Source organism: Pongo abelii, chromosome 4 (genome assembly GCF_028885655.2).
Source record: "Pongo abelii isolate AG06213 chromosome 4, NHGRI_mPonAbe1-v2.0_pri, whole genome shotgun sequence".
In the NCBI taxonomy this organism is placed as follows: domain Eukaryota; kingdom Metazoa; phylum Chordata; class Mammalia; order Primates; family Hominidae; genus Pongo; species Pongo abelii.
Genome location: NC_071989.2, coordinates 118,544,354 through 118,572,174, shown reverse-complemented (window position 1 = coordinate 118,572,174; position 27,821 = coordinate 118,544,354). Strand labels below are relative to the sequence as shown.

At 33.7% G+C, this 27,821-nt stretch overlaps 1 protein-coding gene and 1 long non-coding RNA gene across 14 annotated transcripts in view; one reads left to right on the top strand and one right to left on the bottom strand.

The window, feature by feature from the left end:
* TMEM232 (transmembrane protein 232) overlaps positions 1–27,821 on the top strand; it is a 332,283-nt gene that overhangs the window by 221,222 nt on the left and 83,240 nt on the right. Inside the window, exons 15-16 of one of the 13 annotated variants that reach the window (XM_054555804.2) lie at positions 651–725; positions 9,885–10,045. The exons of 9 other annotated variants lie outside the window; for them this stretch is intronic. In XM_054555804.2, the coding sequence (XP_054411779.2) occupies positions 651–687 (37 nt within the window). In that variant the 3' untranslated portion in view covers positions 688–725; positions 9,885–10,045. Of the gene's footprint in view, positions 1–650; positions 1,330–1,763; positions 2,291–9,884; positions 10,046–27,821 lie in introns of those variants that run through there. 3 more of the 13 variants (XM_054555803.2, XM_054555801.2, XM_054555802.2) reach the window with 3 other exon arrangements.
* LOC129059493 (uncharacterized) overlaps positions 10,942–27,821 on the bottom strand; it is a 36,706-nt gene continuing 19,826 nt past the window's right edge. Inside the window, exons 2-3 of the long non-coding RNA XR_008525434.2 lie at positions 15,305–15,443; positions 10,942–13,407 (exon numbers count right to left, since the gene is read on the bottom strand). This is a non-coding gene — a long non-coding RNA (uncharacterized LOC129059493). The remainder of the gene's footprint in view (positions 13,408–15,304; positions 15,444–27,821) is intronic.

Sequence of the window (27,821 nt, the reverse complement as noted above, 5' to 3'; positions counted from 1 at the left end):
CTGTTGTGAATAGTGCTGCAATAAACATACATGTGCATGTGTCTTTATAGTAGAATGATTTATAATCCTTTGGGTGTATACCCAGTAATGAGATTGCTGGGTCAAATGGTATTTCTAGTTCTAGATCCTTGAGGAATCTCCACACTGTCTTCCACAATGGTTGAACTAATTTACACTCCCGACAGTGTAAAAGTGTTCCTATTTTTCCACCTCCTCTCCAGCACCTGTTGTTTCCTGACTTTTTAATGATCGCCGTTCTAACTGGTGTGAGATGGTATATTATTGTGGTTTTGATTTGCATTTCTCTATGACCAGTGATGATGAGCTTTTTTTTATATGTTTGTTGGCTGCATAAATGTCTTCTTTTGAGAAGTGTCTGTTCATATCCTTTTCCCACCTTGTGATAGGGTTGTTTGGTGTTTTCTTGTAAATTTGTTTTGTTATTGCCATTGTTGGCTTTGTTAGGTAGGGAGAACATGAAATATGCCATTCAATATAGCATGCACTAGATTAGTGGCAATAGAAATGGAAAGCAGGTGAATAAACTGCATAATACTTGGAATAAAGAGCAATAGCATTTGGTGATCATTAAATATAAAAGGGTGACAGGAAGGAGATGAAAATACCAAAGGTGCTTTTTTTTATTCCAGGCCAAGCAACTGGTTGAATAGTTGTGTCATTCACTAAGACAAAGAATGATGGAAGAGGACAAGGCAAAGTCGGGGGTAGGAAAAGATTGTGGGTTTGGCTTTGGACGTGTTGAATTTGTGGTACTGCTTTTGAGTTCTTTCAGTGGAGATATTAAGTAGGCAGTGAGTTTCAAAGTTTTGTAGTTCAGGAAAGAAGCCTGGGCTGTGAGTCATTTGAATAAATGTGACGATTAAAGTCATGGGCACAAGCAACATTTCCTTGGGAAGAAAGGAACACAGTAACATGAGAAACAGGCCTCTGGTAGAATTTTGAGGAATGTCACCATTAAATGTATGGAAAAAGGAGAAGGATATAAAAGCAAAAAACAAAGCAAGCCTTAGGAACAACCAGAGAGTTAGAAGAAAATACAAGAGGATTTATAAAAACTGAAGAAAAATTTATAAAAGATTGTGATAACCTTAAAATATAATATAGTAATGCTTTAAATATTTTAAGTGTATGGAGATGTTGATTTCAAGGACAGATAAAGGCTTTCCTAAAATCTACCCATTCACATAGTGATAGAATCTTCATTTTTCATCATCCCTGAGCGTACATTGTGTTCGCTGAATGTAGGTGACAACAGGAGTCATTCCCATATGTGTGTATGATATTTCTAAAGAACTTATAGTAGAAACCTAATAAAACATTTTTAAAGTGTTTTATTAAATGCATTACATGGGAAGGGCGGTAATATTATATACCATATATAATATATATTTATGTATATACAACAGAAATGAATTTATATTCTCTAATAAAACATTTACACATATCAAAATACCAAGAAATCTTGAAGGCAGATTATTACTGAGAAGCAAAATTTAATGGCTTCTCTGATTAATTGACAGATTTACAGGTGTTTGTAAAATTTTACTAGTCTATCACAGTTTGTTTTGGAGATATGGTCTTGCTCTATTGCCCAGGCTGGAGTGCAGTGGCACAAACATAACTCAGCAGACTCAAACTCCTGGGCCCATGAGATCCTCCTGCCTCTCAGCCTCCTGAGTAGCTAGGAGTACAGGCACACACCACCACACCTAGCTAATTTTTTTATTTTTATTTTTGTACAGACAAAGTGTTGCTGTGTTGCCCTGGCTGATCTTGAACTCTTGGCCTCCACTGGTCCTCCCACCTCAGCCTCCCAAAGTCTTGGGATTACAGGCATGAACCACCATGACTAGCCAAAAAAAATTTTTTAAATAAGATTTATGAATTATTTTTGCATATATGTGTGTGTATATATATATATCATTAGCAGTGGCATTGTGTATCTCCTTAATCAGTTTATCCAATAAACAAAGCATATATGCATATTTAGGGGATTACTCTCTTTCCATAGCACATTTAGTCCTAGTACTTCATTTTCATTCGTGAAAGGGAAACAGCACAAACAACTTGACCAGACTTTACATGAAAATGTTCATGTCAAGGGCTACAGTGAAATCAGAAGTGTTAGAACAGACTCAAAAGATGCTCCAAACAGGATTGAGGCGCTCTGCAATATGGACTCCATGAGGAATACTAATGACCAGAAGCAGGGCACGAGGAAGGTACTAGTCAGGAGAAGTGGAGACACCATGATTGTCTAAAAATTGTGTGACATTTATGTTCAAGAATATCTTTATTACCTCCCAAGATATATATGTGTGTGTGTATGTATATATATTATATATTTTATATATATATAAAATTTTGTTTTTATTTCATTTCGTACCTCCTTTTTTAAAGGATGCATCTGCATCCAACACTAATCATGCCTTCTGTCTTTAATAAATTGTCATATCCATTTATCATTCTGAACAGCTTCCACTTTCAGTGCCAACTCTGTCAGTGCAATATATGATCAGTAATTGCTAAGCATCCATCATATCTGAAGTGATATGTCAGTAAATTCTTGGCTGTTCACAATAGTTCACTAACCTGAGTCTTGTTGAGCCAGAACTAATGTCAAGTGATCCCCTTGGGGATTTTTTCCTTCATGAAACTATTTGCTTAAAGAAAAATGCCTATCTTAAGCGTGGAAATTTTACTAAACCATTTATGTAAGCAAGCCAACATTGTCACACAGAATTCTGAACACAGTTGGCTGACAAGTCAACCACCTATTAGCATACAGATATCAAGCAAAGAGAGCTTGTGATAAGTAAATCATAGAAAAAAAGTCACATATAATAGTTTTTCCTTGCCTCTTTTCTTGCTGGATTAGAAATGGCATGCCATGCAGGCAGCAATGATTTTCCAGGTCTCTCTCTAAAGGCTATGTGTTTAAAAAAAATAGAAATCTGACATACTCATCCTCACAAATTCTCAAATGCCTGAGGGTCTTATTCCAGTAATGCTCACTATCTGTCTATAAATTAAATACAGAAAGAACAATATATGGCAAATCTACTTGGCACTTGGACAACTTCCATGTTGAAACTATTTCTGGCTGGGAGAGTCAAGCCTGTTAAGAGTCAGCAAGGTGACACGGCTCATGAGCTTAGGAGGGGCAATTAACTCCACTCTGAGAACCTGAGTCAGCAATTCCATGTTCATATTCTGCATATTGGCTTCTGAGGCATTTTAGTCAAGTATGAGTTGGATTAACCCAGGGTAAACTTTCCAGATTTATTATCAGCCTAACAGTATATTGCAGTAGTGGTGGTGAAGATGGTGGAGGTAGAGTAGTTGTGGAAGTGGCAGCAGCAATCATCATCACATTCCCAGTCATCATGTAGCACTTGCTGTCACACAGAATTCTGCATAGAGATGGCCAAAGAATCAACCACACGTTATGCATACTGTTATGAAGCAAGGAGAGGTTGTGACAAGTGCATGCATATCAAAAGAATTAAAAAGTCACATAAAATAATTCATAACCTCTCTTTTCCCCTTCCCCTATATTGTTCAGTTTCAGGTACTACTCTATTAATAATCCCAATGTTGTGAAAATAGTGAAAAATCTCTAAATTCTGCATGCTAGAAATCAATCACTATTACACATGAGCCAAGATAGACCCAGTGAGTAGTAGTACTATAAATTCTTCCACCCCTGGCTCAGTAAGCAGTAACTTTAGCCTTGTATTTCAAAGTTTGATTACCACTTGGTCAAATATGTTCAGGAGTATGATAAAGTTATAGGCCCAAGAGAGTGGTAATTTGGCTGGAAGATATAAAAAAAGAAAAATATAATTGCTTTTTTTGGAGAATATATAGACAGAACACTACATATTTAGGAAATAATATACTTAAATAAATGAAAGTACTAAAAGAGTTTTCAATAAGGAACTTTCTCTCCTTCCCACAGTCAGAGATGCATCTAATCCAACCCTGACTCGATGGGGTTTCCAATTATCAGAAATGGAAATGATTCATTGTTTATATGCTGTGTTGCTGAACAACCCTCACTGTCAGAAAGTGATTCCTTATATTTCACCTGTAATTGCGGCTATATGTTACAGCATGAATGAGAATTGGAAAAGAGGGTAGTTACTTTGATTGATGTAGACAGCCAAAGTGGGTATTTGAGACCCCTGAAACTCCCTTTAGGATTTGAATGATCCTATTTGGCTGTCTTGGGGAGTCACAACTGGGATAATTACCATATTTTTACTCCAGTGGACAACTACTTCTAATACTGTTTTCTCAGTCCGTTTGCATTTAGATTCTATTGGGGAGTAAAATGGTGAAGGGTGAAATTAACCATAAAATATATTAATCTGTTCGAACTCAAGTAGATTTTAAAAATACTAGATTTAACCATCTGAGGAAAACAGGCTTGCCTCCAAAACAAACAAAACAAACAACTCCATAAAACAAAACACACAAAGCCAACAAAAATAACAAAAATTTAAGGTTGGTGGAAAAAAATAGGTCAATTTAACATCCACTTTTATTCATAAGATATGCTAGACAGTAGACTTCTAGTCTTGTATAACTGGTACCACAGAACATTACTGTGGTTATCACAGTCTTGGAAGAAAACTTAGAGAGTTACGGATGGTGAAACTAGCTCAGAGCAATAAACACCCTCTATATTTTAGTGAAAAGAAAATTCAAAGAATTGGATATGCAAGTCTGATTTGGGCCACACCTGTGGACAGCACTGTTGAACTGACCAGGTTCCTTCACTTTTCATACTTCCTTCTCCTCCCCTTGACCAAATCCTGAGTAGACATTTGAATAAAATAACAAAAAAGAAATAAAAAAGCATGGTTTAGTTTTGTATAATTATGTGAGTATAGGAATGCCTATTTAGGACAGGGCACAGTGGCTCGACGCCTGTAATCCCAACACTTTGGGAGGCCGAGAAGGGCAGATCACTTGAGGACAGGAGTTCCAGACCAGCCTGGCCAACATGGTGAAACCCCATCTCTACCAAAAAATGCAAAAAAAAAAAAATTAGGGCGTGGTTGTGCACTTCTGTAGTTCCAGCTGCTCAGGAGGCTGAGGCATGAGAATTGCTTGAACCCAGGAGGTGGAGGTTGCAGTGAGCTGAGATCATGCCACTGCATTTCAGCCTGGGCGACATATCAAGACTTTCAAAAAAAGAAAAAAAGAATGTGTATTTCGGACATGTTGGGTACTTTAGAACGATTTTTCTTCCTACTATGGTCAGTGCAAACAATTCAGGTAGCAGATGGTGTTGCTTTTCCTCCTCTGCTCCCCTAACCATCATGATCGCCACAAGGACTTGTTCTTAGGCTAAAAGCTGGGGAGTTCACTTCCACCTATGAGGGGTCCAAACAGAGTAGTAGAGAAGGGAGCTATCACCAGTTAAAGAGTCATTCCCATGGAAGAGCCATAGGAGACCTTCGGTCCAATGTCCTTCTTGTATTTGAGGAATTAAGGTTTCACAAGTTTAACTGACTTGTCCTAAGATCACTCAGGAGTTAGGGAGCTGGGAATCAGACTTAGTATAAGAACTCAAGATGTCTTCTCTTCCAGTTTGGTTATGGAAAACTCCCATAATTTTCAAAGAGATGTAGCAACACTCTAATGGTTCAAAGTGACACTCTTGGGAGGAAAGAAGGTATACATGAATAAGAATTAATTTCATTGTTAATTTTTTTGAGGAAAAATAGTTTCTTGTATGAAAATAAGTGCCCTATCATATTTATGTGACAATGTGATGGCTAATTTTATGTGTCAACTTGCCTGGGCATTAGGGCATCCAAGTATTTGGTCAAACATTATTATGGGTGTGCCTGTGAGAGTGCTATTAGATGAGATCAACATTTGAATTAGTAAACTGAGTAAGACAAGTTGCCTTTCCTAATTTGGGTGGCCCTTGTCCAATCAGTTGAAGGTCTGAATAGAACAAAAAGGCTAACCCTTCTGCGAGTAAAGCAGAACTCCTCTGCCTGACTGGGTAAGCTGGGACATCAGTCTTTTCTTGTCTTCAGACTCGAATTGAAACAGACTCTTGGGTCTTCAGCCTGTGAGCTTTCAGACTGGAACTATACATTGGCAATCCTGGGTCTCTAGCTTGCCAACTGCAGATCTTGGGAATTATCAGCAGCCTCTACAATCACATGAGTCAATTCCTCTCTCTATGTATATACATGTTTGTGTACACCTACTCATATCCTGTTGGTTTTGTTTCTTTGGGGAATTCTGAATAATAAAGGCAATTTTTGTATTATTTTCAATTCTGCAGCTTTGCTGTCTTCTATTCCCACATCAACATCTCTCTTTGAAAGCACGATATTTAAAATTTACAAGAAAACCACTTTCCTGTGCTCAAGTAGCTATATTAAAATATGTCCTCTATATTTATGTTTTTCCTGATTGGTGCTCCACAGCTCTACATCTCAAAGCAGAGTTTTAATAGAGGATTGTGAAATGCTCATATTTAAGATGCAAACTAGTACAAAAATCTGCAGTAATTAATTAAAAGTATACTGTCTAAAGTGATTATTGTATTTAAAATAGAGAAATAACTATGTTCATTTATAGCTGTACACATAAATCCTGTGCCATGCTTACAAATTAACTGATTGATTCAGGCTCATAAACTGCCAAGATAGTCCAAGGAATACATTATCTGATTCTGAACAACACACAAAGGGAAAAAAGAAAAAAGAGACATATGCAAATAACCAATTATTCCATGTCCTTATAGAATTTTAAGGGTCAGGTCCTTAGGGACAGAAAACTCAAGGCAACATTGTCCTCTAAAAAAGTCACACAGTTCCATTTTATGCACAGTCATTTCATAACCACTCAAATTAGTGTTTTTAAAGCAGAAGGTAAGGTGAAGGAGAAACATTTACTACAAATTCAGCAAATGTTTAAGACCTGCTCTGTATAACAGGGGTAGTAATGGGCTTATGGAAAACAAAGATCTTGTTTAAATTAATCCCATGGAATTTCAACCTAGGCAAACCTGAGTAGACGAGGCTCTGGATGCACATTGCTGCAGCATCTGGATGAAAAGTGGAATCAATCATTCCTTAATCCAGTTAGTGAGGTTCATAATGATAAACATTTTACTTTGTTCTCTGGTAGTCCCTCAGCAGCCTGATCTTCCCTTCAGTACTATTCTCAGGTATGCAACTATCTACATTTGTTTTAATTTAAGTGGATTTATAAATACTTCAAATTTAACATATCTAAAATTGAACTCATCTCCCTTCCTCTCACCCAAACCTGCCCACCTCATTATTTTCTCAGTAAATGGAAAATTCATTCTTGCATTAACTCAGATATTAAAATCATCTTTGACTCTATATCACCTACATTACACATTCAATCTGTCAGACAATCATGTAGTTGTTACTTTCCAAATATTTCTAAAATCGGGTCACTTTTCACTACTTCCACTGTTTTCACATGATTTGAAAAAGAAGAAAACAAATTGACATTGGAGACAAGACAGTCTAGCTGTCAGAGTGGCTTCTGTTAAGTTTGGGATCATAGTAAAAATAAGAAGCTAAACATAACTGAAATATCTTCTGTAGGCTAGGCACCATGCTAACTAGAGATATGGTGACGAACAAGAAAAATATGCTTCCCAACTTTACATAGCTTATAACCTAAAAAAGGTAACAGATATATCAATAAGCAATGGAAGTAATTACAGATTGTTTTAAGTCCCATGGTTGAAATTAACCAGATGATAATATTGAAAGTAATTGAAGAATTCTAATTTAGATAGCCAGGAAAGATCTCTTTGAGGAAAGGATTTTTAAGTGGAAGCCTGCTGGAAGAGAATGAACTTGCTTTGTGAAAAAGAGTGTAGACATACAGTACAGGCAGAGGGAACAGTGAGTACAATGCCCAAATGAAGGAAAGGGCTCACTTGCCATGTGCAGTTCTAAAAAGGTGGGCAATGTGGCTACCGGGTAGTGAGTGAGGGGAACGTGGAAGGAGGTGAGGTTCGCATATTGAAGCCAGACCATGTAGGGCTCATACATCCAAATGAGGAGTTCCAGTTTTATTCTAAGTGCAAAGGGAAGTCACTGGAGGGTTTTAACCAGGAGGAGTGACAAGAGCCAATTTGCCTATTAAAGAGAAAGGATCATGGTCTAAAGATGAAGACTGAACTAAACTGATGTTTCTTTTATTCCTTTTATTTCCCCTTCAAGATTTAAAACTGGTCTTGAAAATGACCTAGGTTTATACTAATTATTGAAAATTCCTTTGCTAAAACTTGTCCTTCTACTCAGTGACTGAAAAATTTGTCCTTCCCACTCGGTGACTGAAATTTCAGTTTGCATCTGTAGCCCTGTGATTTGTCAGCCCTAGTTTCAGCCTCTGGAACTGCAGAAATTCCCTGGCAAACCATTACTAGCCTGATGAGGACAACACTTGATCAATGCATTTGATGGGATTGGAATCATAAGACTTGAGGAACATTTATGAAATGACATCCATATTTTAAAATTACAACATTCCTAAAAGATCAGACTCTTGAAGTTGCCCTTTAATAATCACACACATACTTTATGGAGGAGTTTATAATAGAAACAAAACAAAACCAAAAACAGATGGAAACACTTAGAAAAAAGATATTTGCTGTGCCCAAAATAACAATATTTCTGTGATAATCATCTCTTTTCCTTATTATCACAACATTTCTAGTAACAAACAATTCAATGTAATTATATTAAAAACTCAGCAAAACTAAGCAACATTTTACTTCCCTACAAGATTAGACCTAAGTGAATTAGGTAAACATGGGAGAGCTCTTTCCCGCTTCTGATGGTGCTTGTTTTCCACAAACCACCTCTTTTACACTTTGATAGCTTCAACCAGTGATTTTTGAGGTATTTGTTTAAAATGTCTTAGGGGTTTTTATTTCCATAGTGAAAATTTTGTGGAGATCTCTTGAAGGCCCAAAAGCTATTAACCCAACAGGATAAATTTGAATGGGAAAATTCCAGGAATATAGCCAGTTAATGCGGGGTTATTTGGGACCTGCAAGTTCTTTCTCCTTTTCTTAAATTCTGCCAACCTGTGAGAACCTTTAAAATGGTCACCTATGCTGCATTCATCTTAAGGCTACACTTGAGTGCAATAAATTTGTCTCCTGAAAAGTTATCCTGTAACTTTGTAATGTAGGCACTCAAAAGTTTTTATTCTTTATTATACTTGAAATGACAACTTAATTTCTTCTTAAGGGTTATATAACATTATAAGGATAAAATATAATTATTATAATAAGACTAATTAGTATTTACATTCTACTTTTCTCTTACAATTCCTTTATAAACAGAAGTTAATTAATAGCTTAGATGCCAATATTCTCTCTTCAGAGAGGTTAATGTATCAGATTAGAATTTGTTTTTAGCCCAAGTGCTTCTTCAGCATTTGTATTTGGTGCAACTTAGTACCAGGGAAGGCAGTTATTTTTGTTTTCTGTTGTTCTATAAGAAAGTAAAAAGTGTTTGGACCACTTGTTACACCCCTTTTTGCTTGCTAGAGCCGTGGAAACAATGGGAAGAATGTCACTTTCTTTGGGGAAAACATTTTAGTGGAGTGTCATGAATAAATTTATTCTGCAAATAAAATGCACATTCCTTAAAAAAAAAAGTGAAGAAGATTTTGCAAACAAACCGCATCATTTTGTATCTTGCATTTTGACCAGTTCATAAAGGTATACAAAGGTGGTCAAAGCTTTTTGCATAGTGGGAGAACTATTTATATATCTAGATGAAAACCTAAAGCTCCACATTTTCACAATATGAATTTTCTTGTCATTTCAGCTCTGTAAGTGGCTGTTTCCAGACCCATGATGATGTAACAAGTCTGCTATACTGAATTGTAAACGTAGATTTTTAACCTAGCCTAACCCTTAGACCTTGAAAATATTTATTGTGAAAATTTGCTGTCATTATTCCATAGTTATTGCTTTTTTCCCTTATATTATTGTCTTTTATTTATTTTTCCTTCCATTTAGTTTGGATATACTTTTTTTCCTTTTCTAGCTTTTTAAGGTGGAAACTTAGATCATTGAATTAAAAACTGTTATTCGTTTCCTCAGATACGTCTTCACTGCTATAAATTTCCCTCTAAACTCTGCTTTGAGATGTTGTATGTTTATCATAACTCAGTAAAATATTTTATTTTCTCTGTAGTTTCTTATTTGACTCATGGTCATTGAAAAATATGTGTTTTAACTTTCCAAATATTTGGACATTTTAAGCTGTCATTTTATTCACATCAAATTTAATTCCATTCTTATTAGAGATTATACTTTGTAAAATTTCAATTAAAAAATTAAATTTTTTCAGTTTTTCTTTTTTCTTTTTTTTTTTTTTTTGAGACAGAGTCTTGCTCTGTCACCCAGGCTAGAGTGCAGTGGCGCAGTCTCGGCTCACTGCAACCTCCACCTGTGTTCAAGTGATTCTTCTGCCTCAGCCTCCCAAGTAGCTGGGATTACAGGCGCCCGCCACCACACCTGGCTAATTTTTGTATTTTTACTAGAGACAGGGTTTCACTAAGTTGGCCAGGCTGGTCTTGAACTTCTGACCTTAGGTGTCCCGCCCCCCTCAGCCTCCCAAAGTGCTGGGATTACAGGTGTGAGCCACCGTGCCCGGCCAATGATTAAACTTTTAAAATGTTCTAGTATTTGGCCTATATTAGTAAATGCTCTAGGTACACTTTGCAAAAGGTATGCATTCTGCAGTTTTGTGTGTTGTTCTATATGTCAAATTAGGACAAAGTAGTTGATAGTATAATTAAATATTCTTTATATTGTCTATATTTTAAAATTTTATCTATTAAAGAGGATTATACAAATGTTGAACTATAGTTGTAGATTTCACTATCGCCTTTTTGTTCTATCAAACACTTGAAATACATCTTTTTAATTCTGGTAATATCCCTTGTCTGAAACTCTACTTGGTCTGATATTAATATTTCCATACTACTAATTTTTAATGCTTATCTTTATATATATGTGTGTGTGGGGGGGTGTATACATATATTTTTCCCCTCTCTTTTCCTTTCACCTTATCTATGTCTTTTAATTTAAAATGTATCTCTTGGCCAGGCGTGATGGCTCATGCCTGTAATCCTGGCACTTTGGAAGGCTGAGGCAAGAGGATCGCATGAGCCCAGGAGTTCTAGACCAGCCTGGCAACATAGCAAGAACCTGTCTCTACAAATAAAATTTTTAAAAAATTAGCCAGGCATGGTTGCATGTGCCTGTAGTCCCTGCTACTCGGGAGGTTCAGGTGCGAGGATCAGGCCACTGCACTCAACGGGGGTGTCAGAATGAGACTCTATCTCAAAGAAAACAAAAAGTATCTCTTGTAGACAACAGGCTTTATTAAAAGTCTAGTTTGACATTCTGTTTTAATTGGAATCTTTAATGTAAAATTTACTATGATTGAGCTTATATAAATTTTTCTATTTTTTTCCTTTGTGTTGCATCTCTTCATCCCCTGCTCTTTCTCCTTTTCTATCTTATTTTGCATTAATGAAATGTTTTGCTATTCCATTTTATTTTCTTTATTGCCCCCCTTTTTGGTCATACTTCTATTTTATTTTATATTTAGTGGTTGTTTAAGGTATTACTGTAAGCATCTTCAACGTATCAAAGCCTCCTTATTATTGTATAATATCATATGTAAGAACATTGTAGAGACTTTGGATTCCAGTAACTTTCTGTGAAGAGTTATGACTTTAGTTATAGCTAGCAATTTAATTTTTGGCTGATCTCCTTGAACTTACAGAGCTTTTATTTTCACTTCATTAGGAGGGTCTTTTTAGTTTAGCTTTTAGTCTTAGGAAAAATCCCTTAGTTATAGAAAGTCCTGTTTTCTGGGACTTTCTCTGTTAATTTCCATCTGCTCTAGAAGACACAAACTTCTCTGACACCTAAAGCAATACACTTGTAAGTTTCTCCTTGAGTATTAGCCATTCTGCATATGGGAAGACTTTAGTGTTCCCTTAAGTGAAGTCACATAAATGTTTATATTATCACCCAGTTGCATTCCCTTTCTTTCAAGAATTCAATCCCCTTCAATTTCTGCCTACTTTTGGTTTCTCTCCAGTGCCTTAAATAGTTAGCTTTTATATTTTATCCAGAGTTTGTCACCTCTGGGAGGGTAATTCAAATTAAGCTACTTTCATTCTCGGTACTAGAATTGGGAAAATGATTATTTTTAATATTAAGGCTCCCATATGAAAATAGCTGAGGAAGATTCTGATCCAGATAGGGCTTAGCAAGTCATGTAGTCTAAATATGCACAGTCTCTGTTCAGTGAGATGATTAGTTTGTTTTTGTTTTTATTTCGATCAATTCCATCCTCAGTTTCTTTATTCTTATTTTGAATTAAATGAGGCAGCTACAGAGAATAGTTTATTGACTAAAGTAGACATTGTAATTTTCTTCTTGCTTTAATACAAAGTTCATTTTATAATATTAGGGAGTATAAATGCTTCCAGATTTGGGATACTTTATTTTACATATACATTACATGATTTCCCATGCTTATTTCAAGAGTCTTTAACTTAGGTTTGATAAAATAAATGCATTTAAACTGTTATGAGGCATTAAAAGTACTAACTGTCTTCGCTTATTTTCTATCTTCTGTTCTAATTCCCTCCACTTTGTCTTGTATGACCCATATCCAAGGGCTGCATATTCAAATTAATACTTGAGTGACATAGAATTAGATTCTTTAGAGTCAAAAAGATGAAGTAAAATATTTTTTCTCTAAAATTGGGAGTATCAGATGGCCTCATCCAATCACTTAAATTGGTTCTCATTCCCTTCACTTTGTCTTATATGATCCATATCCAAGGGCTGCATATTCAAATTAATACCTGGAGGCATAGAAAAATACCATAAGTGTGTAAAGCAGGCCAGGTGGGGGAAACATCAGAAAGTTCTACATATTGAGGTAGACTGGAGAAAGCATGGGGTGTATCAAGGGTCAACCTCACTAGCTTTTGCCATTTAGGTGCTATGAGCCATTGTTGTCAGATCTGCTCTTCCAAGAGAAGCTGAAAATATGGATTTTTGTGTGAAATTTCCTTATTAAAATATCCTTCAGGTCAAATAGAACATGTTTGATTACTATACAAAGCCCCTGTCTCTATTTGTTTGTTTCCATCACTGGTTAGTCTTCCATTTGTATATTCTCTCTTATTCACTTTGAATGCTCTTTTATGCAAGTCTACCCAAATCCTATTATCTATATTCAATTCAAGTTTCATGTCTCCACAAAGCTGCTGAGTCTTCTAGTCTTCATTGTTCATCTTTGCCTTCTGTGAAATCTATAATAATTATAGATTAGAAAACATTTTATCATGTAATTTTATTGCCTTTTTATACTGAGTTGTGCTTCAGTTCCCAACGTCTTTTCTTTATTTCTGCCATAGGTTTTCAATACTCATTTATTAATGTATGGTTGGTATTGCTCATAAAGTTTTTTTAAAGTGTCAGGGAACATGAAAGTATGGAACGTTTATTGATTTGGAGGAGACCATAGATATATCTGATCCAAATTCCTTATTTGACAGATAAGGAAACTAAGACCCACTAAGTCAATTGATTTACTGTTGATCAATCAGAAAGTAAATCACCAGATCCTAGGAATTTAATTCCTTTTTCTGTTTGTTTCCACCAAATACAGCACTCTTATATTTAGGAAAAGGTACTTTTTCATTCAATATCAAAATATGGTTTTGTTTCTTTCTCTGTGTTCTCTCTTCTTAGTGTAGCTGAGTGACATAGAATTATATTCTTTAGAATCAAACAGATAAAGTAAAATATTTTTTTCTCAAAAATTGGCAGTATCAGATGGCCTCATCCAATTACTTAAATTTGGTAAAGGGAAAGATTTATAAATCAGCCTAACTCTGTTGTTTCCACGATTTTGATTTTATAATATCTGTTTCTCCTTATGAGCCTTGCAGACAAAGAGGTATCCTGGTTATGAAAGAACCGCATGTGTCCTCTCATCTGAGATATCTGTTCTCTCATTCTTTCATAAATTCTTAAACAGAATGAAATTTTATTAAGAAAATTATAGCATTGCTATAATTGGCATATATTCCACATTTGTCTGCATTTACCTTTTGAATGTAGTCATTATACCACACGATGGCATCCTAAAACAATTTCTATAAATGCAACATTGAAATAAAAACATAAGGCATTACAGATATGAAAATTACATTCTTCTAATCTCAAAATCTAGATGAGTAATAGTGTTCATGAGCTTCATTTCATTAAAATTTTGCAGCTTCTATGCAAGGAGCTTGATATGAAAAAGTAGCAATTGTTTTTATGAAATAAAACTGCATTAATGATCATTTTAAGTTATTAAAGAGCTTAGATATTGTACAAGTAAATTCAATATACCTAACTTTCAGCACATGTACAATTAAAATCTTCTTGAAATAACTTACAAAATAAAACTATCACAATAATTGTAAAATTCATTAACAAAACCTCTACATTTTGAATAATTTGTGAGTGAAAATTTTTGTTATAATTTTGTGATTTGAATGCAATTTTCCCAAGAAGTTACAGGATTGAATTATAAATAACTATATCTAACTTGAAAAATAATGCAAAAAGTAATAATAATAATACCTCTGTGCATGAAATGCTTATTTTGTTTTATTTCTTTGTCAGTATGAATGGTTCTTTACTAGCAAAGCAAGTGAACATTTGTTCTTTTTTATTTAACGAATACTTATATTATTCAATTGATATTTAATAATAGAATTATCATTATTAAAAAAAAGACCAGAAGATCACTTTCATTTTAGTTCTAGTAACTATAAGGTTTACAAATGTGACATTCAGTTAATGACATTCATTTTGTTTATTTTCATAGTATCTCAGCAATGTCTGTGTTTATTTCCTGGGGTCAAAGAAAATATTTTATTCAATTTTGGTTTGTATTTATTGTTATACTAATATGTGTTCTGACCTCATCTAGTTTTTTTGGACTAGAGAATCATAATTTTTATATCTGTAAAGCCTTATGTTTTCATTTCAACATTCCCATAGTACAAAATAGGACATTTAGGGTAAGTGTAATATTTCATTTAATCAGGATGTATGTTTTCATTTTGTTCTTTCAACCAAGACAGATCATCTCTGAAACATTATTTTAAAACAGATCAACAGTTATTATACTTTATTGCACATTAGAATTACCTGGGATAACTTTAAAAAATCCTGATGTTGAGATCCTTCCCCAGTCCAATTAAATCAGACACCCTGGAAGTGTAATCTTGGCATCATTATTTTAAAACTCCCTTAGGTGATTCCAGTGTACAGCCAAGATTGAGAACCACTGGAATAGAGGAAAGGAGAATGTTAACATATATAGATAAGGCAGACCTACTTTAAACCACAGATCTCTCCTTTTATTTGCTGCAATCTTCTAAAATTACTTAATTTTTGAGGCTTCAATTTATTTTATGTAATATTTAATATATAAAAATATGTGCAACATAAAATGAAGTTATGAAGTTTAATTAAAATAACAAATACTTATAAGCCTACCATATAACTTCAAAACTAAAAATTATCCACAATTCCATTCTCCTACTGCTTTCGTAGTTCTAATTCCATTATCCCAAATTTGTTTATCTTTCACTTATTTTTGTAAGAATACTTATAATAAGTGTATGTTTCCATGAGTAGCTTATTATCTAGTCTAGCTTGATAATATGCTTTATATAAATAATACTATATGTAGTATTGAGAAGTTTGAATTATTTTTGATTAATCAGTATTATGGTTCAGGTATTCTCCCATGTTATACATAGTTATAGTAATTAAATTATTTTCATAGAGGTATATTTTATGGTGTGAATATGCTATAAGGTATTTTTGAATGTCTCTGTCAATGGACATTCAGGATTTCTTTTTAGTTTTTGTTATTGAAACAAAGTTATGATGAATGCTTTTATACAGACTGCTGGTGACATATGGCACTGTTTTTCTAGACTATGCCTAGGAGTAGAATGTCTGGGTCACAGGATATATGCCTGTATAAATTTAAAGGTAATGCTGTTTCCCTCCCTGCATTCTGAATGGTTGTATTGATTTATACTCTCATCAGCATTTATAAGACTTCCCATTGTTCCACATACTCATCAACATGTAGCACTATAGAGCTGGTTATTTTTGGCAATCTAGTGGGTAAACAAAAATAGTTCAGTGTAATGATTTCTAATGGGTTCCATTATTTTCATATACTTATTTCCCTATTGTGTAACTCCTGGAATATCTATTCTTTTCATTTGCACATATTTTTGGCTTATTTATTTTATTGATTGAATTATAATTTGGCTTTTTATATTTGTTATGCTGTTTTATGATCATTTATGAAGTTTTATGGTTTTAATAAGGTTGAACTTAATACTTAAGATATTTAGCACAATGCCCATCAATGATAGAATGGATAAAGGAAATGTAGCACATATATACCATGGAATACTATGCAGCCATAAAAAGGATGAGTTCATGTCCTTAGCAAGAACATGGATGAAACTGAAAACCATCATTCTCAGCAAACTAACCCAAGAACAGAAAACCAACACCACATGTTCTGAGTTGGACAATGAGAACATATGGACAGAGGGAGCGGAACATCACACACTGGGGCCTGTTGGGGGTAGGGGACTAAGGAAGGGATAGCATTAGGAGAAATACCTAATGTAGATGATGGGTTGATGGGTGCAGCAAACCACCATGGCACATGTATACCTATGTAACAAACCTGCATGTTCTGCACATGCACCCCAGAACTTAAAAGTATTAAAAAAAAAAAAAAAGATATTGGGCACAATTAAGCAATCCTTCCCCATGCCTATATCATTAAAAATATGTGTCTGTACTTTTTCCCAAGAGCTTAAGAAGTTTGCTGCTCATATTTAAGCCATTAAAAGATTTGAGGTCATGGCATTCCATAGAAATCTAAGGTTATTTTTTCCATAAGAATAGCCAATATTTACATACCATTTATTGACAATTGTTCATTCACATTGATCAGCCAATGCCATATATATTGCATATCAAATTTCCATGTAGGTAATGGCCTTCATATGAGCTCTCTGCTTTGTCCCATTTGTGAATGTATTAATTTCTATGTTAATATCATGTCATTTTAGTTATTTACTTCAATTTTATAGTAAGTATTTATAATTTGTAAGACAATTTTACTTTCTTTTTTTTTTCAATGTCTTGGCTATTGACCGGTGTAATCGTCTGTACACATTTTGGAATTAGACTGGTGTTTCTTGAAATAGCTTTTAAGGATTCTGATTTAAATTGCATTAAATTTATTAATTAATTTTGGAAAATTAGCTCCTTTATGATACTAAGTTTTCATCTCTAGGAACATGGTATAATTTTTCATTCAATTATAAGTTTCAAAATAATTTTTTAAAAAAGTTTTAAGATTTCCTTCATAAGGATTAGCTTATGTTGGGGGGATTTAATTCTAATTTTTTTCTTGTATGGGTGTTTTGTTGTTGTTGTTTACAAATTGTCATTATAAAAAATTTAGGGCAGGTAGAAAAGTAGAGAATGTATTATAATTTATCCCCTTTTCTATGACTTCTGGCTTCAATAGTTATCAATCATAGCACATCTTGTTTTATGTATACTGCCTCTCATTCTCTCTCACCAACCCTACATTATTTTGAGGCAAATCCCTGACATTATATCATTTAACTTACAATTAGTAAATGTGGCTTCAAAAAATTTTAAGTGTCTTCTAAGAGTTGCAAATGCATAAAAGATAATATATTTTGGTATAATTATCTTATATATAACCAATTTTCTAGAATCTCTAATATCTCTCTGTAGAGTATTGGTTCTTAGTGAAATTTGTGACTAATGAGAATGTGTTATTCTTCCTTTCAAATACTTAGAACATGTTTTTCTTGACTCACCACATATTTGGGTACTATATTAAATTTTGAATGGAAGCAATAGTAGTGTCTTTTTTCCTAATGTAAACAGAATGGTTTGAACCTTTTGCCATAAGAATATTTGTAGTATTTTGGTAGATGTGATTTGTCAGAATATGAAGTAATCTTTAGTTTTTAGTTAACTATGATGTGTTATCATGAATAGTGATTTAATGTTATCAAATCATATTATCCATTAATAAGATATATTTTTAAAATTTTTGATTTGTTATGTAATATTTGATGACACTAAAACTCCTGGTATAACTCCAAATTGGTAAAGATGTTTTATTTTCCTCATTGTTACCATATTCAGTTTACTTATGTTTTGTTACATTTTGCATTTATGTGCATGTATAAGATTACCCTGTAATTTTCCTTTCTGTTAATAATATTATCTGCTTTTATTATCCAAGATATTCATTCTTTTTTTTATTTTATTATTATTATACTTTAAGTTTTAGGGTACATGTGCACAATGTGCGGGTTTGTTACATATGTATACATGTGCCATGTTGGTGTGCTGCACCCATTAACTCGTCATTTAGCATTAGGTATTATTCTCTCAAGGTTTTTGTACAATTGGAATGATCTGGTTTTTTTGCATGTTTGCTGACAATTGTCTGTATGATTGCACTGAAGTATTTTTACTTAATAGGAATATTATAAATTGCTTCTTAGTTTTTTAAGTAATTTGTCTATTTTGTTTAGACTGAAATTTATTGGTATATAATGGTTATAGTAATCTCTATTTATAATTTTAATCTCTATTACTTTTTTCCTTCATAGTATTACTTTTCCCATATTTCAAGTTTGTTTACTTTAAAAATCTCACCAAAATAATATTTTAAATCTTTGCAGAGGGCCAAATTTTGATTTTATTCCTCGTCTTTAACCTTGTTTTTTACTTTATTTAATTTCTGCTCTCACTTTTACAACCTCCTTCCATCTAATTTGAATTAATGGAAGGTTTCTAAAAAGATAAAACATAATTCATGTACCACAAAATATACCTCAATTCAATACTTTTTAGTATATTAACAAAATTCTATAACTACTACCACAGCCTAACTTCAGATTATTTTGATTAATCTAAAATGAAATCTTTTACCATTAGGAAATATTCTCCAATTCCTCTCTTCCCCCAGTCCCTGGCAGCCACTCATCTACTTTCTTTTCTGTGGATTTGCCTATTCTGGACATTTTACATAGAGCTTAACTTTTTGAGAAACTGTTAAATTTTCTCAAACCAACTGCACCATTTTATATACCCGTCAGCAATGTATAATTCTAATTCTCCACATGCATGTTAAAAGTTGTTATTATTGGTCTTTTTAATTAAAGCTATCAAAAAGAATGTGAAAGGTATATTGCTGTGTTTTTAGTGTTCATTTCCCTAATGATGAATGATGTTGAATGTCTTATGTTCATATTGACCATGTGTTTACCTTCTTTAAAAAAATCTATTTAAATCCTTTGTCCACTTTTTAATTGGGTTAGTTGTCTCTTATCACTGAGTCATAAAAACTCTTCGTATATTCTGGTCACAAGTCCCCTATCAAATATATGATTTGCAAATATTATTTTCCATTGTGTGGATTTTCACTTTCTTGATAGGGTTTATCTTAAGTACAAAAGTTTTTAGTTTTGATGAAGTGAAATTTATTTATTTTGCTTTTGCTTTTGGTGATGTATCTAGGTAACTATTGCCTAATCCATGGTAACAAAGGTTTACGCCTATTTTTCTTCTGAGAGATGTATAGTTTGAGCTATAGTTTTAGTTTTACACTGAGGTCTTTGATGCAGTTCAGTTAACTTCTGATATGATGTGAGATAAGAGTCCACTTTCATTTTTTTGTAAGTGGATATCAAGTTGTCCTTGCACTATTTATTGAAAAGAACTTTATCCTCCCTTCAATTGTCTTGGCACCTTTGTTGAAAATCAATTGCTCATAAATGGATGGTTTATTTCTGGACTCTCAATTCTATTCAATTGATCTGCCTCTATGTTTATGTCAGTCCCATAGTTTGAAATTAAAGAAGTGTAGAGCCTTCAAAGTTTTATTATTATTTTTAAAGGTTGTTTTGGCTATTCTTGTTCCACTGCATTTCCATATGATATTAGAATCAACTTGCCAGTTTCTCCAAAATAGAAGGCTTGTGTTTTGAAAAGGTTGTGTGGAATAGGTTGATTAATTCACAGAGTATTATTATCTTAACATCAAGTGTTCTAATTCATAAATACAGAATGTCTTTTCATACATTTTGGTCTTTAATCCCTTTCAATGATATTCTGTAATTTTTAGTGTATAAGTCTTGTACTTCTCTTGTTAACCTTACTTCCAAGTATTATTTTTGATACTTTGGCAAATTGAACATTCTTAATTTTCTTTCTCATACTGTTCATTGATAGTGATTGATAGTGTATAGCAATACAATTAATTTTTTCTTTCTTTCTTTTTTTTTTTTTTTTGAGACGGAATTTCACTCAGTCGTCAGGCTGGAGTGCAATGGCATGATCTCAGCTCACTGCAACCTCTGCCTCCTGGGTTCAAGCAATTCTCCTGCCTCAGCCTCCCGAGTAGCTGAGATTATAGGCGTGCGCCACCACACCCAGCTAATTTTTCTATTTTTAGTAGAGACAGGATTTCACCATGTTGGCCAGGATGGTCTCAATCTCTTGACCTTGTGATCCGCCCGCCTCGGCTTCCAAAGTGCTGGGATTACAGGCATGAGCCACAGAACCCAGCCAGTACAATTAATTTTTATATATTGACCTTGTTTCCTGTGACCTTGATGAATTCATTTATTAGTGCTAATATTTTTCTATCTGTGCATATTAGGATTTTTTATATATGAGATCATACCATCTGCAAACAAAAATAGTTTAACTTCCTCATTTCTAATCTAAATACCATTTATTTATTGCCTGATTGCCAGACTAGAACCTCCAGTACAATATTGAATATAAGTGGCAAGAATAGATATATTTTCCTTATTCCCGATTTTAATGGGGAAGCTTTCAGTCTTTCACCATTACATGTGATGTTATCTTTTGGCTTTTTCACATATACTGTTTATCAGGTTGAAGACGTGCCTTACATTCCTATTTTGATAAGTGTTCTCTTATTATAAAGTGTGTTGATTTTATCAAATGCTTTTTCTGTGTCTGTTGAGATCATGTCATTTAGTTCATTGTTCTGTTGGTATGTTTTATTACATTAATTTCCAGATGTTAGACCACCTTTCATTCCTGGGATAAACTCATTTTTGTCATGGTGTATAATTCTTTTAATATGTTGCCAGATTTGGTTTGCTTGTATTTTACTTAAGATTTTTATTTCTATATTTATGATATATATAGATCTTTTGAATAATTGGTTATTTACCTGGCTTTGGTATCAGGAAAATACTAGCCTCATAGAATTAAGTGAGACATTTATGAAAGAATGATGTTAATTCTTTAAATATCTGGTAGAATTTACTCATAAAGCCATCCTATGCTGCACTTTTGTTTTTGAGACTTTTTTTTTTGTTACTAATTTGGTGTCTTTACTTGTTATAAGTCTATTCAGGTTTTCTATTTCTTTTTGTGTTATTTTCTCTAGTTTTTGGTTTCTAGGTATTCATCTATTTCAATCAGATGATCTGTTTTGTTGCCATATGATTGTTCATACTGTTCCCTTATAAACTTTTTGATTTATGCAAGTTAGTAGTAATGTTTCCTCTTTCATTCTCATTTAAAAAATTTGAAACTTCTATTTTTTATTCTAGGTTAATGTAGCTAAAGGATTGTCATTTTTGTTGATCTTTCAAAGAACCAACTTTTGGTTCTATTGATTTTCTCTATTGTTTACTATTTTCTATTTTATTTATCTCCACTCTAAGCTTACTTCATTACTTCTGGCTTTAGGTTTATCTTGCTCTACTTTTCTTAGTTTCATAAATGGTGGAAGGTTAAGTCATTGACTTGAACTTTACTTTTTAATAATTTTGTTATGTTTTCCTCCAGGGGTTAGCAAATAAAAACACTAAAATTCTGGTCTGTTGTATTTTAATTTCAATTTATTTCAAAGTATTTTCCAATTTTCATTGTTATTTCCTCTTGAACCAATTGCTTATTTAGTAAAGTATTGCTTAATTCTCCATACATATGAATTCTAAATTTCCTTTTTTTATTTATTTCTAATTTTATTCTGTTGTATGTTAAAAAGATGCTCTGTGCTTTAATCCTTTTAGATGTATTCTAGCCTGTTTTGTTGCCTGCCATATGGTTTATCCTAGAGAATGCTGGTTCTTTGAAAAGATAAATAAAATTGATAGGCCACTAGCAAGATTAACCAAGAAAAGAAGAGAGAAAATCCAAATAACCTCACTGAGAAACAAAACAGGAGATACTAACACTGACACCACTGCAATACGAAAGATCATTCAAGGCTGCAATGAACACCTTTATGCACATAAACTAGAAAAACTAGAAGATATGGATAAATTCTTGGAAAAATACAACCCTCCTAGCTTAAATCAGGAAGAATTAGATACCCTGAACAGACCAATAACGAGCAGCAAGACTGAAATGGTAATTAAAAAATTACCAACAAAAAAAAGTCCAGGACCAGATGGATTCACAGCAGAATTCTACCAGACATTCAAGGAAGAATGGTGGTATTTTGATGGGGGTTGCAATCCTTTTGACACTATTCCACAAGATAGAGAAAGAAGGAACCCTCCCTAATTCATTCTATGAAGTTGGAATCACCCTAATACCAAAATCAGGAAAGGAAATAACCAGAAAAGAAAACTACAGATCAGTATCTTTGAATATAGATGCTAAAATTCTTAAAATACTAGGCAACTGAGTCCAACAACATATCAAAAAGATAATCCACCATCATCAAGTGGGTTTTATACCAGGGATGCAGGGATGGTTTAATATGCAAGTCAATAAATGTGATACACCACATAAACAGAATTAAACACAAAAATCACATAATCATCTCAATAGATGCAGAAAAAGCATTCGACAAAATCCAGCAACGCTTTGCAATGAAAACTCTCAGCAAAATTGGCATACAAGGGACCTACCTCAATGTAATAAAAGCCATCTATGACAAACCCACATCCAACATAATACCGAATGGGGAAAAGTTGAAAGCATTCCCTCTGAGAACTGGAACAAGACAAGGATGCCCACTCTCACCCCTCTTCTTCAACATATTACTGGAAGTCCTAGCCAGAGCAATCAGACAAGAGAAAGAAATAAAGGGCATCCAAATCCTAAACAGGAAGTCAAACTGTCACTGTTTGCTGACGATATGATCATTTACCTTGAAAACCCTAAAGACTCCTCCAGAAAGCTCCTAGAACTGAGAAAAGAATTCAGCAAAGTTTCTGGATACAAGATTAATGTACACAAATCAGTAGCTCTTCTATACACCTGCAGAGACCAAGTGGAGAATCAAATCAAGAACTCAACCTTTTTTACAATAGCTGCAAAAAAAAAAAAAAAAAAAAATCTTAGGAATATACCTAACCAAGGAGGTGAAAGACCTCTAGAAGGAAAACTACAAAACACTGCTGAAAGAAGTCATAGATGACACAAACAAATGGAAACACATTCCATGCTCATTAATGGGTAGAATCATTATGAAAATGACCAGACTGCCAAAAGCAATCTACAAATTCAATGCAATCCCCATCAAAATACTACAACCATTCTAAACAGAATTAGAAAAAAAAATTCTAAAATTCATATGGAACCAAAAAAGAGCCTGCATAACGAAAGCAAGACTAAACAAAAAGAACAAATCTGGAGGCATCACACTACCTGATTTCAAACTATACTATAAGGCCATAGTCACATTAACAGCATGGCACTGGTGTAAAAATAGGCACATAGACCAATGGAACAGAATAGAGAATGCAGAAATAAACCCGACTACTTACAGCCAACTGATCTTCGACAAAGCAAACAAAAACAAAGTGGGGAAAGGATACCCTTTTCAACAAATGGTGCTGGGATAATTGCATAGCCACATGTAGGAGAATGAAACTGGTTCCTCATCTCTCACCTTATACAAAAATCAACTCAAGATGAATTGAGGACTTAACCCTAAAACTTGAAAATAAAAATTCTAGGAGATAACACTGGAAAAACCCTTCTAGACATTTGCTTAAGCAAGGATTTCATGACCAAGAACCCAAAGGCAAATGCAATAAAAACAAAGATAAATAGCTGAGACCTAATTAAACTAAAGAGCTTTTGCATGGCAAAAGGAACAGTCAGCAGAGTAAATAGACAACCCACAGAGTGGGAGAAAATCTTCACAACCTATATATCTGACAAAGGAGTAATATCCCGAATCTACAACGAACTCAAATCAGTATGGAAAAAAAAAATCCCATCAAAAAGTGGGCTAAGGACATGAATAGACAATTCTCAAAAGAAGATATACAAATGGTCAACAAATGTATGAAAAAAATGCTCAACATCTCTAATGATCAGGGAAATGCAAATCAAAACCACAATGTGATACCACCTTACTCCTGCAAGAATGGCCATAATAAAAATAGTAGATATTGGCATGGATGCAGTGATCAGGAAACACTTCTACACTGCTAGGTGGGAATGTAAACTAATACAGCTACTATGGAAACAGTGTGGAGATTCCTTAAAGAACTGAAATTAGAACTACTATTTGATCCAACAATCTCACTACTGGGTATCTACCCAGAGGAAAATAAGTCATTTTCTAAAAAAGATACTTGCACACGCATGTTTATAGCAGCACAATTCAAATTGCAAAATCGGAATTTGGAACCAACCCAAATGCCCATCAATCAACAAGTGGATAAAGAAACTGTAGTGTATATAATATACGATGGAATACTACTCAGCCATAAAAAGGAATTAATTGACAGCATTTGCAGTGACCTGGATGAGATTGGAGACTATTATTCTAAGTGAAGCAACTCAGGAATGTAAAAACCAAACATTGTATGTTCTCATTGATATGTGGGAGCTAAGCTATGAGGATGCAAAAGCATAAGAATGATACAACGGACTTTGGGGACTTGGCCTGCAAGAGTTGGGGGGGTGGTAGGTGAGGGATTAAAAGACTACAAATATGGTGCAGTGTATACTTCTCAGGTGATGGGTGCACCAAAATCTCACAAATCACCAGCTTACTCATGTAACCAAATACTACCTGTACACCAATAACTTATGGAAAAAAATAAAGCACTTGAGAAGAATGTATATTCTGCTGTTGATGGTGGAATGTTCTGTATACATTGTTACGCCTAGTAGGTATTTTTCAAGTCTTCTATTCCTTGTTAGTTAGCTGCATGGTTGTTTTATCTTGTTAGTTATCTGCATATTTGTGCAAGTATCTTTTTTGGAAAATGACTTCTTTTCTTCTGGGTGGATACCCAGTAGTGGGATTCCTGGATCAAATGGTAGTTCTAGTTTTAGTTCTTTAAGGAATCTCCACACTGTTTCCATAGTGGCCGTAATTGTTTACATTCCCACTAACAGTGTACAAGTGTTTCCTGATCACTGCATCCATGCTAATATCTACTGTTTTTCAATTTTTTTTTCTTACGGCCATTCTTGTAGGAGTAAGATGGTATCACATTGTGGTTGTTTTATATAATGCTGAAAGTAGGGTGTTGAGGTCTTGACTATTGTTGAATTGTCAGTTACTCTTTTAATTCTGTCAACTTTAGCTTCATACATTTTGAGGCTATTATTAGATGTACACATATTTATAACATATATTTTTATGAGAATATATAACACTTGCTGTTCCACTTTATTATTATTAAATATCTTTTTTTCTCTAGTAGCAATTTTTGTCTTATAGTCTGTTTTATATTTGTTTAGACATTCCTGCTCTATTTTGATTGCTGTTTGTGTATTTTACCTTTTTACTTTCAGCCTATATGTGTCTTTGAATCTACAGTGTGTCTCTTGTTAATAGCATGTATTGGGAATATTTTTAAAAATTATTTATTCCAGTCTCTGCCTTTAATTGGAATGTTGAATCCATTTATATTTAATATGACTGATAAGGCAGAATTTATATCTGCCATTTTTCAATTTTTTTCTATATGTTGTATGTCTTTTTGTTCCTCTTTGTATTGCTGCCTCCTTTCTTGTTAAATAGGTATTTTTTAGTGCATTAAACTCTTTAAACATTTTATTTTTTCAATTTTTCACTTTTTAAACTTTATTTTCTTGCTCTTAGGTTCAGGGGCTACATGTGCAGGTTTGTTTAATGGGTAAATTGTGTGTTGATGGGGTTTGGCATACAAATGATTCTGTCATTTGGGTAGTGAGCATAGTCCTAATCATTAGTTTTTCAACACTCAGTCCCCTTCCCCCAGTAATCCCCAGTATCTATTGTTTTCATCTTTATATCCATGTGTACTTAATGTTTAGCTCCCACTTATATGTGTGAGAACATGTGGTACTTGGTTTTCTGTTCCTGTGTTAATTCACTTAGAATGATGGCCTCCAGCTGCATCCATGTTGCTGCAGAGGACATGATTTTGTTCCTTATTGTAGTTGCATAGTATTCCATGCTGTATGTATACCACACTTTCTTTACTGAATCCATCGTTAATGAACATTTAGGTTGATTCCATGCCTTTGCTATTGTGAATAGTGCTATAATGAACATGAAAGTGCATTTGTCTTTTTGGTAGAACAATGTCAATTTTCCTTTGGGTATATACCCAGTAATGAAATTGCTGGGTCAAATGAGAGTTCTATTTTACATTCTTTTTTTTTTTTAATTTAAGTTTTAGAGTACATGTGCACAACGTGCAGGTTAGTTACATATGTATACATGTGCCATGTTGGTGTGCTGCACCCATTAACTCGTCATTTAACATTAGGTATATCTCCTAATGCTATCCCTCCCACCTCCCCCAACCCCACAGCAGGCCCCAGTGTGTGATGTTCCCCTTCCTGTGTCCATGTATTCTCATTGTTCAATTCCCACCTATGAGTGAGAACATGCAGTGTTTGGTTTTTTGTCCTTGTGATAGTTTGCTGAGAATGATGAAATCTTCAAACTTATTTCCAAAATGGTTGAACATATTTACATTCCCACCAACAACGTATATAAGCATTCCCTTTACTCTGTAACTTTGTCAACATCTATTATTTTTTGGCTTTTTAATATTAGCTATTCAGAGTTGTGTGAGATGTTATCTCATTTTACCATTTTCAAGGTTTTTTTAAGCAGCTGCCCTGGGGGTTACAATTTATATTATAACTTATAAAAAATTAGTTCTTATTGATACCAGTTTAATTTCAACAGTGCACACATTCTTTGCTCTTTGCTAGCTCTATTTGCTCCCTACTCTTCTGTGCTGTTATTATCATGTGAATTTCATCTTTATACATTGTATGTCCAACAACATAGATTTATAATTACTGCTTTATGCAGGGCTTTTAAACTAAGATAGAAAAAAAAGGTATTATCAACAAAAATACATTTATACTTTTATATTTATGTAGTACTATACAGCCTTTAGCCATGTACTTTATTTCTTCATGTTGATTCAAATTAGTGTCTGCTCATTTTCATCCTGGACTCTTGTTAGTATTTCTTGTAGAAAAGTGTGCCATGGGAAAATTCTCTACATTTTTGTCTACTTCTCTTTAGCATTTGAAGAAAGTTTTTTCTGGATATAGAATTCTTGGTTGATAATCTTTTTTGTTTTAGCACTTTAAATAT